The sequence below is a fragment of the Bos indicus x Bos taurus genome, chromosome 1 (genome assembly GCF_003369695.1).
Source record: "Bos indicus x Bos taurus breed Angus x Brahman F1 hybrid chromosome 1, Bos_hybrid_MaternalHap_v2.0, whole genome shotgun sequence".
Classification (NCBI taxonomy): Eukaryota; Metazoa; Chordata; class Mammalia; order Artiodactyla; family Bovidae; genus Bos; species Bos indicus x Bos taurus.
Genome location: NC_040076.1, coordinates 83,921,422 through 83,934,427, shown reverse-complemented (window position 1 = coordinate 83,934,427; position 13,006 = coordinate 83,921,422). Strand labels below are relative to the sequence as shown.

At 37.9% G+C, this 13,006-nt stretch overlaps 1 protein-coding gene and 1 non-coding gene across 6 annotated transcripts in view; both read left to right on the top strand.

Moving 5' to 3' along the window:
- Positions 1 to 13,006, top strand: part of ATP11B (ATPase phospholipid transporting 11B (putative)) — a 124,187-nt gene that overhangs the window by 15,238 nt on the left and 95,943 nt on the right. For all 5 annotated transcript variants that reach the window (XM_027540159.1, XM_027540180.1, XM_027540153.1 and 2 more), the window contains exon 2: positions 8,450 to 8,566. In XM_027540159.1, the coding sequence (XP_027395960.1) occupies positions 8,450 to 8,566 (117 nt within the window). The remainder of the gene's footprint in view (positions 1 to 8,449; positions 8,567 to 13,006) is intronic.
- On the top strand, positions 3,485 to 3,556 carry TRNAE-UUC. The gene has a single exon. It is a non-coding gene; the product is annotated as a tRNA-Glu (tRNA).

Sequence of the window (13,006 nt, the reverse complement as noted above, 5' to 3'; positions counted from 1 at the left end):
TAAATTTTGAAGGTACTTTGTAAAGGATTAAGTATTCTTGTCTGTGGCCTCAGAATTGTAAACCCACTGCTTCTGATGTACTGAGGAGGACCCAGGAAGCCGTCTTCATTGCCATTGTTGTTTATGATTGTGAGTAGAGAAAGAGGAGCCTTTAAAAGTGTTTGAGAAATCTTAGTAGAAATTTGTTCATTCCTCTGTCTCCAATTTGGACACCACAGTTAAATTTAGTAGTTTCACTTGTTATCCAGCCAGTGTTCAATTGTAGGTGTAGGTATAGGTAGATCAAGAAAATTAATTTAGGGTTCTTGGTTACAGAAACCTTAAATTCTCTCAGTGAAATCTGTAATTTTAAAATTTGATCTAAGCTAAATTAATTTTTATCAGATTAATTTTTATCAGAAATATCTCTGTGATTCTATACACAGAAATCACCAGTTTTGCAAGTAAGAGACTATCACAGTTAAATTATGGCCAAATAGGAAACTTCTAATCCAGAAAATCTGTGGTTAAGTCCCAAATGGGTGAAATTGATACATTTTTAATTGTAGTAAATATACTTAAAATTTGCCATTTTATCCATTTTTAAATGTACTTAAGGAAGTGAGTTCAGGGTTGCCGAGTCTTTCCACTCCACCCCGCCTGGCGCAGGCGCGATACCTCGGGCAGCAAGGATTTCCAGCCCCGCCTCGGTTTCCTCAGTTAAAAAAAAATAAATGTACTTAAAATATCCAATTGTGACATTGTTATGCAGCCATCGCCACTGTCTGTCTCCTGAACTGTTTGATCTTTGCAAACTTTATACCCATTAAACACAAATGCCCTTTTACTCTCCCCTCCACACCTTGAATAAATGCCTGACAAAGTATGAATTTGTCAACTTTTACTCCTTATGTAAGAGGAATCATACAGTTTTGTCCTTTTGTCACAGGCTTAATTTCACTTAGCATAATGTCTTCAAGGTTCTTCCATTTATAGCATGTGTCCAAATCTCCTTCCTTTTTAAGGCTGAATAATATCCCATTGTACATACCACATTTTGTTTATTCATTTTTATGTCAATGGGCACTTGGTTGTTTCCACCTTTTGGCTATTGTGAATAATGTTGCCATGAACATGAGTTTACAAATATCTATTTGAGTTTTTACACAGAAGTAGAATTGTTGGATCATGTGGATATTCTGTGTTCACTTTTCTGAGGAGTTGCCATATTATTGCCACGGGGCTGCTACAGGTGTATGCTGGAATAGGGAATTAGGGCTGGGGAGTAACAGAAGAGATAAGCTTCCTGTAAGAGATGAACTTCTTATAGTAAAGTATTTGTAAATGATTTAAGAATTTTAAAGTTAAGCTCAGTTCAGTTACTATCACATCCAATTCTTTGCAACCCCATGGACTGCAGCATGCCAGGCTTCCCTGTCCATCACTAACTCCCAGAGCTTACTCAAACTCATGTCCATCGTGTCAGTGATGCCAAAGATTACTCTATATTTTGAATCCTGTAGCTGGAAAGCTAGTTCCAACCTACCTCTGCAGTAGGAGCAGTTCTTGGAAGCCCAGACTGGTCTGATGGATGGCAGACTACCTTAAATCCTAAAATGAAAATTATGTAACATGATTCAAAAAGTTGAAATTAAATTATTGTGTTTACATCATAGGCATTTTAAGTTATTTCCTCTCACCTTGATTTGGGCTGTTAACAGTGTAAAATTATAATACCTTCATATAGATGTATTTTGGGCTTCCCAGGAGGCTCAGTGGTAAAGAATCCGACTGCCAGTGCAGGAGACAGATTCGATCCCTGAGTTAGAAAGATCCCCTGGAGAAGAAAATGGCAACACACTCCAGTATTCTTGCCTGGGAAATCCCATGAACAGAGAAACCTGGTGGGCTGCAGTCCATGGGTTTGGAAGAGTTGGATACTACTGAGCAACTGAGCACAACACAACATAGATGTTTTTTATTTAAAGCCCATATCCAGGAAACGGTAATTCACTATTAATTTTGTAGATTTGGTAAGGTACATTAAATCATTATTCCCCAGAAGCATCGTTACATTGGAACATGTAGGCAACAGAAATCACTTTCTGTCATACAAAGTGTGTGACTGAAATAAAGCTTTTGATCATTTCTTTTAATAACCAGTGCCATTGAAGTTTTGATTCTGGAGCTTCTTTTTATGTTATTTTTCATGGACTTTTTATTTGTTTTGTAGCTTTTTCTTTGTATTTTGGAGGAGACAGATCACATATAAGAATGATTACATGTACAGATTTGATCACTAAGCTCTAAAAATATTCTCTTAGTTTTGTTAAGGAAGTGTGACATTTAATTACAGGACTGTAGTTTTAGTTTTTTCTTAGCTCTTATTTGTAATGCTTGTATTTTTTATAAAATTTTTGAGATTTTTAAGAATAGTACAGAGGTTGGTATATTTGGTATCAAAATATGTTATGATTCATTTCCAAGTACCACTTTTTGCCAAAGACCAGCTTCTAAAAATTATAAGCTGTTTTCTGGTTTGGTTTTTCTAGACTTCATGAGTTTGCTGTTACAAAAGAAATCTCTTTCAAATCAGTCCCATGTGTTTTCCATTTTTTCCTTGAATGCCGTTGTGGGGCTTTTTTCCATCTTAAGTATTCATCCACTTAAAAATACTTGTGGTTTTTACATATGCTCACAAATCCAGACAAAAAAGAGGTTTTTAATTTCATACTTTCTTAGAATATGAGAGTTTTAATTTTTAAATAAAAATTAAATTTGTGTGCTTCCAAAATCCTATACAGTTGACTCTTGAACAACACGGGTTTGAACTGTGCAGGTCCTCTTATATGTGAATCTTTCAACAGTTAATACTACAGTACCGAAGGGCTGATTCAGAGCATGCAGAAGGCCAATTCTGAAGTTATACTCAGAGTTTTGACTGCATGGAGGGTTGGCTCCCCTAACTGCTGAGTTGTTCAAGAGTCAACTGTACTCTACTTTTTAGCAGGTGCAAAAATCAGGATGGCTAGAATAGCATCACTGTATCTCAGTTCCTTTACTCAGGACAAGATGAAGTCAGAGAAGAAAGGAGCAAGCCATCCAAGGTTCAGGGTGTGAGTGGATAGTCTGGGTGGACAACAGAAAGTAATTTGCCAGAGGCTTCTGGACCCTGATGTGTGTGGCCTTAACCTAGTGATTAGGGAGTTCAGATTGTGCAGTACCATAGAATTGCTGATAATGCTTGCTAGAAATAGTATGAAACTATGCTTGAACTTCACACTAACAGTATAGTTATATAATTAATTCTGATAAAAGGTATTTGTTTTGATTTCTGTTAAAGAAATTAGAGGCGTTATTGAAATAAAATCCTCTGTGTCATTTTTAAAATACGGAATATTGAGCGGGGCAGCTAAGTATAAAAACAAGACCTTAAAGTGGTTCTAGCTTTCTTTATGTCATCAAAATCTGTTGAAAACTATTGTGTCATCAGAAAAATACTTGTTCCCTGGTGGTCTAGTGGTTAGGATTCTGCGCTTTCACTGCTGTGAACCAGGTTCAATCCCTGGTCAGGGAACTGAGATCCTGCAGTGTGGCCAGAATTAAAAAAAAAAAAAAATTTTAATGCGTGTATACACAAATTTGCATATAATTTCAGAGACACAGGCCTGACGCCCTGCTCTAAGTCACCTTTCTCATTTTTGGACAGTTTTATTTATTTATTTTATTTAGTTCATGCCTATGTGAATTTGTGGCAGAGAAGATGATGTTCATGTATTGAAGTTACAGGTTTAATTTCCATGAGGAACGCCTGCTGCTGCTGCTAAGTCGCTTCAGTCGTGTCCGACTCTATGCGACCCCATAGACGGCAGCCCACCAGACTCCACTGTCTCTGGGATTCTCCAGGCAAGAACACTGGAGTGGGTTGCCATTTCCTTCTCCAATGCGTGAAAGTGAAGTCGCTCATTCGTGTCTGACACTTAGCGACCCCGTGGACTGCAGCCTACCAGGCTCCTCCGTCCATGGGATTTTCCAGGCAAGAGTACTGGAGTGGGGTGCCATTGCCTTCTCCGAGGAACGCCTAGCTATCCTTAGACTGTAGTCACAAATATAAAATCTAAGTATTTGGTGTGTGTAAAAAAAATACACCCACATGTATATACATGCCACTGATTATAACAAAATTGGATAAGGTCATTTGAATTAATCACTGGAGAAACAATTCAGAATGCTTAAGTGGGTATTATAGCCTCTTTGGGAATAAGGAAAGACGTGCTATCATTATTTTCCTTTTGGTATTGTCATCTTATATGATTTCCTGAAATATGGTGATACTGAATTTAAAATTCAGTTTAATTTAAAACTGATTTTTGGGACATTTCAATATATCTTCCTGAAGTAATTGTAGAAATCTCAGGAGTTCCAGCATTTGTGTGTGATCACTGGTTCATTCAGTAGAGAGGGATGGAGAATGATGAGCATTTGCTTCCTGTAAAGAGCATGCATTTATATATAGTATATTCATACTATGAAATATGAGAGGTTGTGGTACTAATATCATTGTATATTTTGGGGTAAGGTCTTAGATTCTTTGTTTTTTGTTTAACTTTAGATGTACATAGTAATAATCTTTGGATTTAGCAAAAAGAATTTTGTATCCGTGGTTCTCAGTCTCAGTTGTCTTGACATCTTAAAGATTTATATCTTTATATAAATTTGCTCAGATTTGCTCTTTTTTCTTTTATCTCAGAAGCTTTACATGCATGGTGTATAACTTAGGATCTAGGTTAACATGATTACAGAGTGGATACAGAATAAGTGTGTTCCATGGAGTCTAGCACTGCAGTTACCTGTGTGTGTCTCTTCTTGTCTTATGTACTGTATAGACAAACTTCTGGTGGACCCTCTTTGAGAAACACAGTCATAGGCTACAGCAGTAGCATTCAGACTGTTCATCTATTTACTGTGTTGGAGCATATTATGATTTGTTTGCATATTTAATAAGTCATATTATCCTTCACGGCTTAACATAGTGCTTAATCTCAGTAGATAGTTGTTGGTTGAATAAATGGTATACATCTTTAAATGATTATGATATTCCAGATAGACCAGTGAGTTCCAACTCTGATTTTGAAACCTGCCTTTTTCTCCCATGAATTATTATAGGGCACAGTTATGAAATGTTTAAAAGAAAATTGATGAGGAAAATAAATATGTGCCACATTTTATCCTTAAACTGATTTTGAAATCAGATACATAATGGCACATTCACATCCACAAAGTGTGGTCATCACTTTAAATAGCATAACAGATAAAATAAAACTTCATTTCTTAATGGTGCATACAAATACATATAATTTGCACCATTGTGTGCTAACTGTTTCTAAGATCACAAAGTAGATTGTTTAAAACCATGAACAACAGCCATTGAAACCCAAACATAGCACTACTACTATTCTAATGTACTAAACAAAATATTCCCCTAGGTAATATGGGAATCTCCACTATCCTATGTTTGTCTGTACTTAATGGAAATTTTACAGGAATGCCAAGCATGGAAAGGCAGCCATATTATTTAGTAGATTACTAGCTTAAGAGCACTTAAATTATAAAAGTGGATCATTGTAGTTTATGAATACCAAGTTTAATTGATCTCTTAATAACTTCATAGTACTAGTAAATAGCCCTTGACCATCATGAAAAACATGTAAATCTAAGAAAATTTGAATCATTGCTGTTAGAAACAAAAAAGGTCCTGCATTTGGTGATTGCTTTCAACCTGTGAGCGCTTCACTATGGCTCAGACAGTAAAGACTGCCTGCAATGCTAGGAGACCTGGGTTTGATCTCTGGGTCGGGAAGATCCCTGGAGAAGGAAAGGGTAACCCACTCCAGTATTCTTGCCTGGAAAATTTCATGGACAGAGGAGCCTGGTGGGCTACAGTCCATGGGGTTCCAAAGAGTCGGACATGACTGAATGACTTTCACTTCAACCTGTCAAGGGTTCCCCGATCAAAGAAGTTTTGAAGATTTACTTGCCATTCTGCAAAAACGGAAATATAGACCAACGGAACAAGATAGAAAACCCAGAAATAAACCCATGTACCTCTGGGTATCTTATTTTTGACAAAGGAGGCAAGAATGTACAATGGGGCAAAGACAGCCTCTTCAATAAGTCGTGCTGGGAAAACTGGACAGCTACATGTAAAAGAATGAAATTAGAACACTTCCTAACACCATACACAAAGATAAAATAAAAATGGAATAAAGACCTAAGTGTAAGACCAGAAACTATAAAACTCTTAGAGGAAAACATAGGCAGAACACTCGATGACATAAATCAAACCAAGACCCTCTATAACCTACCTCCTAGAATAATGGAAATAAAAACAAAAGTAAACAAGTGGGACCTGATTAAACTTGAAAGCTTTGCACAGCAAAAGAAACTATAAGCAAGGTGAAACACAACCCTCAGAATGGGAGAAAATAACAGCAAATGAAACAACTGACAAAGGATTAATTTCCAAAGTATACAAGCAGCTCATACAACTCAATAGCAGAAAAACAAACAGCCCAATCAAAAAGTGGGATAAAGATCTAAACAAACATTTTTCCAAAGAAGACATACAGATGGCTAACAAACACATGAAAAGATGCTGAGTATCACTCATTCGTAGAGAAATGCAAATCAAAGATACAGTGAGATTTCACCTCACACCAGTCACAATGACCCTCATCAAAAAGTCTACAAACAATAAATGCTGAGGAGGGTGTGGAGAAAGGGAACCATCTTTCACTATTGGTGGGAATGTAAATTGATACAGCTACTATGGAAGGATGGTATGTAGATTCCTTAAAAATCTAGGAATAAAACCACCATATAACCCCCAAGGAAGCCAAAATTGAAAAAGACACATCTGTCCCATTGTTCATTGCAGCACTATTTACAATAGCTAGAACATGGAAGCAACCTAGATGTCCATCAACAGATGAATGGATAAGAAATTGTTGTACATATAGACAGTGGAATATTACTCAGCCATAAAAAGGAATGCATTTGAGTAAGTTCTAAAGAGGTGGATGAACCTGGAGCCTATTATACAGGTAAAGTAAGTCAGAGAAAGATAAATATCATATACTAACACATATATTCAGAATCTAGAAAGATGGTACCAAAGAATTTGTTTGCAGGGCATCAATGGAGAAATAGAGACCAGAGTTATGAACATGGAGAGAGGGGAGAAGAGGGTGAGATATATGGAGACAGTAACATGGAAACTTACATTACCATATGTAGAATAGATAGCTAATGGGAATTTGCTGTATGTCTCAGGAAACTCAGATAGGGGCTCTGTATCAACCTAGAGGGGTGGGATGGGAAGGGAGATGGGAGGTAGGTTCAAGAGGGAAGGGACATATGTATACCTGTGGCTGATTCACGTTGAGTTTTGACAGAAACAACAAAATTCTGTACAGCAATTATCCTTCAATTAAAAAATAAATTTTTTAAAAATAAAAAGATTTACTTGCCACTTTGGAAAAGAGTGTAATATTGTAGGAATGAAGTATCAGTATTCTTGTCACCAAGGCAAACCTTTCCACTGGAGATGATTACTAAATGTACCTTAATTGAATGTCTTCTAAATTTGAAGCCAGAATTATAACATATTAATATACCCACATGTGAGAGAGTCGATTGATAATGTAACTAGCATGAAGAAATGCTTGTATGGACTGAATCTGGGCTATACAGTGCATTTTTAAGTTCTCTGGGAACAAAGCTCTTTGAAACCAAGTTGATCTGGGTGTAAAATAAAATGTAAGCCTTTGTCATCAGACATGGTAGGTGCTGACTAGGCCTTAGCTACGCTGGGCTTCTGCATCACTGACTAGGAATCAGAAAAAGACTAGGAAAAGAGAAAAGCAAGGAACTAGGAAAGAGAATAGCAAGGAACCCCAGGAATGAAAGAGAAGGAAAGAAGCCTTCACGAACTTCTGTAGATCTTCTGTATGATTATTCTTTTCTTGTGGTTGCATCTCTGACAAAGAATGGACTGTTTTTCATTACCAGAGGTTATTGCCTAGTTAGTTTATATCTAAAGAAAATGTACCTGTTTACTTTGAAAGGGGCTTCCCTGTTGGCCCAGCTGGTAAAAAATCCTCCTGCAATGCAGGAGACCTGGGTTTGATCCCTGGGTTAGAAAGATCCCCTGGAGAAGGGAAAGACTACCCACTCCAGTATTCTGGCCTGGAGAATTCCATGGAGTGTATAGTCCATGGGATCGCAAAGAGTCGGACAAGAGTGAACTCTCACTTTTTTTGAAAGAAAAAGAAATGGCTTAAATACATTAACCCTATATACAGTTCAAGGCAAGTGATAGGTATAATAGGATCAATTTAAAAGTACCACCAGTAAAGAATCATGACAACTAACTTTTCTGACAATTATTTTTCTTTTGCTTTGCTTTTAGGGTTTTGACCCACCACATCAAAGTGACACAAGAACTATTTACATAGCCAACAGGTTTCCTCAGTATGGCCATTATACACCTCAGAAATTTATAGATAACCGGATCATTTCATCTAAGGTAAGAATTAACACTTCTATTATTAAAACTGTGGTTATGTACTGCTTTAAAAAGTGATTTGTTTGTGTAGTATACATTTATATCCTTAAAAATACAGGGAAATGGTGGTTGGTAGATGTATCTTAACCAAAATTGTAAACTGTAAAATAAAAAGAGTTGCTGGTTCCTAATGTCAGATAGCCAGTATTCCAAAAGGTACCCTTAGTTTAAACTAAGGAAGGAATTAAACTAAGGGAACTAAGGAAGCAATTGAACTAAGGAACTTACTTCTATACCATATGCCAGGCACTGTATTAGGTACTTCTTGTACTATTTAATCCTTACAACAACTTTAATATATGTTTAATGAGTGTTTGTTATACTCATTTTATATCAGTTTCTCCAACTGAAGTGCTGGAAAATAATTTACCCAGGGATGTTAGGAGTTTGAACTCAGTTCTGTGTGACTTTAAAGCCTGACTTCCTCTAATTTTATCATTCTTCTATAAACATTTTATAGTACAAAAGAACCTACTCATTCTTACATATTCTTCCTTGTTTCATTTTTTTTTCCTGTGGCATTTTGAAGCTGTCTTAGTCTATTTTGAAGCTGAAGATTATAGAATAATGCTATCATCTGTCATGACGGATATGTTTTCCTTGCTGTCTAATATGATAACCATTAGCCACATAGGGCTGTTTAGACCTTGAAATATAGTATGTAATTGAGGAAGTTAATTTTTAATTTTGATTTATTTTAAATTGTCAGTAGCCACATGTGACTAGTGGCTACCTCACTGGACAATGCAGTTATAGAGGATGTGAGTCAGAAACTGAGGGTAAAGTTCTTTAAGCATTGTTGTTGTTCAGTCACCCAGTCGTGTCTGACTCTTCGCTACCCCATGGAGTGCAGCACTCTAGGCCTCTCTGTCCCTCACCATCTCCCAAAGTTTGCCCAGGTTCATGTCGATTGCATTGGTGATGCCATCCATCTGTCTCATCCTCTGACACCCTCTTTGCCTTCTGTCCTCAATCTTTCCCAGCATCGGGAACTTTTCCAATGAGTCAACTGTTCACAGCAAATGACCAAAATACTGGAGTTTCAGCTTCAGCATCAGTCCTCCCAAATCAGCAGGGTTTATTTCCCTTAAGATTGACTGGCTTGATCTCCTTGCTGTTCAAGGGACTCTCAGGAGTCCTCCAACACCACAGTTCACAGGCATCTTTGAGCATGTGTGTTTTTGTTAGTCACTCAGTCGTGTCCACTCTTTGTGAGCCCAGGGACTATAGCCTACCAGGCTCCTCTGTCCATGGAATTTCCTAGGCAAAAGTGCTGGAGTGGGTTGCCATTTCCTTTTCCAGGGGATCTTCTCGACCTAGGAATCAAACCCAAGTCTCCTGCATTGCAGGCAAATTCTTTACCATCTGAGCTACCAGGGAAGTCAGGATAATAGAGGAGCTTTAGATAAATGACATATTTCTTAGTAAGTGATGGAAGAAATAAAAGTCCTTCTTGAAAACAAAATTTTTTAAACACTAGGTATAATACCCTAGTAAAGTAATGCTCAAAATTCTCCAAGCCAGGCTTCAGCAATATGTGAACCGTGAACTTCCTGATGTTCAAGCTGATTTTAGAAAAGGCAGAGGAACCAGAGATCAAATTGCCAACATCCACTGGATCATGGAAAAAGCAAGAGAGTTCCAGAAAAACATCTATTTCTGCTTTATTGACTATGGCAAAGCCTTTGACTGTGTGGATCACAATAAACTGTGGAAAATTTTGAGAGAGATGGGAATACCAGACCACCTGACCTGCCTCTTGAGAAATATGTATGCAGGTCAGGAAGCAACAGTTAGAACTGTACATGGAACCACAGACTGGTTCCAAATAGGAAAAGGAGTAGGTCAAGGCTGTATATTATCACCCTGCTTATTTAATTTATATGCAGAGTACATCATGAGAAATGCTGGACTGGAAGAAACACAAACTGGAATCAAGATTGCCGGGAGAAATATCAATAACCTCAGATATGCAGATGACACCACCCTTATGGCAGAAAGTGAAGAGGATCTAAAAAGCCTCTTGATGAAAGTGAAAGAGGAGAGTGAAAAAGTTGGCTTAAAGCTCAACATTCAGAAAACTAAGATCATGGCATCTGGTCCCATCACTTCATGGCAAATAGATGGGGAAACAGTGGAAACAGTGGCAGACTTTATTTTTGGGGGCTCCAAAATCACTGCAGATGGTGACTGCAGCCATGAAATTCAAAGATGCTTACTCCTTGGAAGGAAAGTTATGACCAACCTAGATAGCATATTCAAAAGCAGAGACATTACTTTGCCAACAAAGGTCCGTCTAGTCAAGGCTATGGTTTTTCCAGTGGTCATGTATGGATGTGAGAATTGGACTGTGAAGAAGGCTGAGCGCCAAAGAATTGATGCTTTTGAACTGTGGTGTTGGAGAAGACTCTTTAGAGTCCCTTGGACTGCAAGGAGATCCAACCAGTCCATTCTGAAGGAGATCAGCCCTGGGATTTCTTTGGAGGGAATGATGCTAAAGCTGAAACTCCAGTACTTTGGCCACCTCATGCGAAGAGTTGACTCATTGGAAAAGACTCTGATGCTGGGAGGGATTGGGGGCAGGAGAAGGGGACGACAGAGGATGAGATGGCTGGATGGCATCACTGTCTCGATGGACGTGAGTCTGAGTGAACTCTGGGAGTTGGTGATGGACAGGAAGGCCTGGAGTGCTGTGATTCATGGGGTCGCAAAGAGTTGGACACGACTGAGCGACTGAACTGAACTGATAACTTATATACAATAAAATTCACTAATTTGATGAATTTTGACAAATGTATAGCATATGACCACCATCATTAAGATACAGAATACGTTTGTCACTCCAAAAAGTTAGTGGCCATTCTCCCTTCTCTTCACCTCCAACAATTGCAACTGATCTGCTTTCTGTAGTTATAGTTTTGTCTTTCTAGAATGTCATGAACAATGCACTGTAGGAGTCTTGTGTCTGATTTCTTTTCACTTAACACAGTACTGTTGAGAACGATCTTTGTTGCTACAAGTGTCAGAATCTGTGTTCATTTCCTTTTTAGTGCATATTAGTTATCACCATAGGTTTGGATAGTTTATGTTCTGAATTTGGGTCATTTTCCTTGGAGGGTTTCACTACTAGTATTTTCCCCTTAAGTTTCCAGTTGCTTTTCTAGCCCTGAGCTCTAAATCTTTGTCGTATTTTGTTGATAAGGGAGTACTTTTCCCTACTCTTTGACTACCATAGCTATGTGAGTTGGATAGTATCTCCAGGCTAAGAAGCCGTTGCTTATAATTCATACACCTTCCATTTGTAATTTTTTTTAAGTTAAACTCTCTTCATGTTTCTATCTATATTTTGGACACATTCCAAGGTTTTAAATAGTTGTTTTAATCTAGTTTTCATAATTCTTATCTGCTAGGAGTTCACTTAAATTGTCTTATCTGCTAGGAGTTCACTTAAATTGAAGAAAGTAGGGAGACCATTCAGGTATGACCTAAATGAAATACCTAACAATTATACAGTGAAAGTGAGAAATAGATAAGGGACTAGACTTGATAGACAGAGTACCTGATGAACTATGGACGGAGAGTTCGTGACATTGTACAGGAGACAGGGATCAAGACCATCCCCAAGAAAAAGAAATGCAAAAAAGCAAAATGGCTGCCTGAGGAGGCCTTACAAATAGCTGTGAAAAGAAGAGAAGCGAAAAGCAAAGGAGAAAAGGAAAAATACCAATTTGAATGCAGAGTTCCCAAGAATAGCAGGGAGAGATAAGAAAGCCTTCCTCAGTGATCAATACAAAGAAATAGAGGAAAACAATAGAATGGCAAAGACTAGAGATCTCTTCAAGAAAATTAGAGATACCAAGGGACCATTTCATGCAAAGATGGGCTCAATAAAGGACAGAAATGGTATGGACCTAACAGTAGCAGAAGATATTAAGAAGAGGTGGCAAGAATACACAGAAGAACTATACAAAAAGTTCTTCATGACCCAGATAATCATGATGGTGTGATCACTCACTTAGAGCCAGACATCCTAGAGTGTGAAGTCAAGTGGGCCTTAGGAAGCATCACTACGAACAAAGCTAGTGGAGGTGATAGAATTACAGCTGAGTTATTATCAAATCCTAAAAGATGATGCTGTGAAAGTGCTGCACTCAGTATGCCAGCAAATTTGGAAAACTCAGCAGTGGCCACAGGACTGGAAAAGGTCAGTTTTCATTCCAGTCCCAAAGAAAGGCAATGCCAAAGAACGCTCAAATTACTACACAGTTGCACATCTCACACGCTAGCAAAGTGATGCTCAAAATTCTCCAAGCCAGGCTTCAACAATACTTGCACTGTGAACTTCCAGATGTTCAAGCTGGTTTTAGAAAAGGCAGAGGAACCAGAAATCAAATTGCCAAC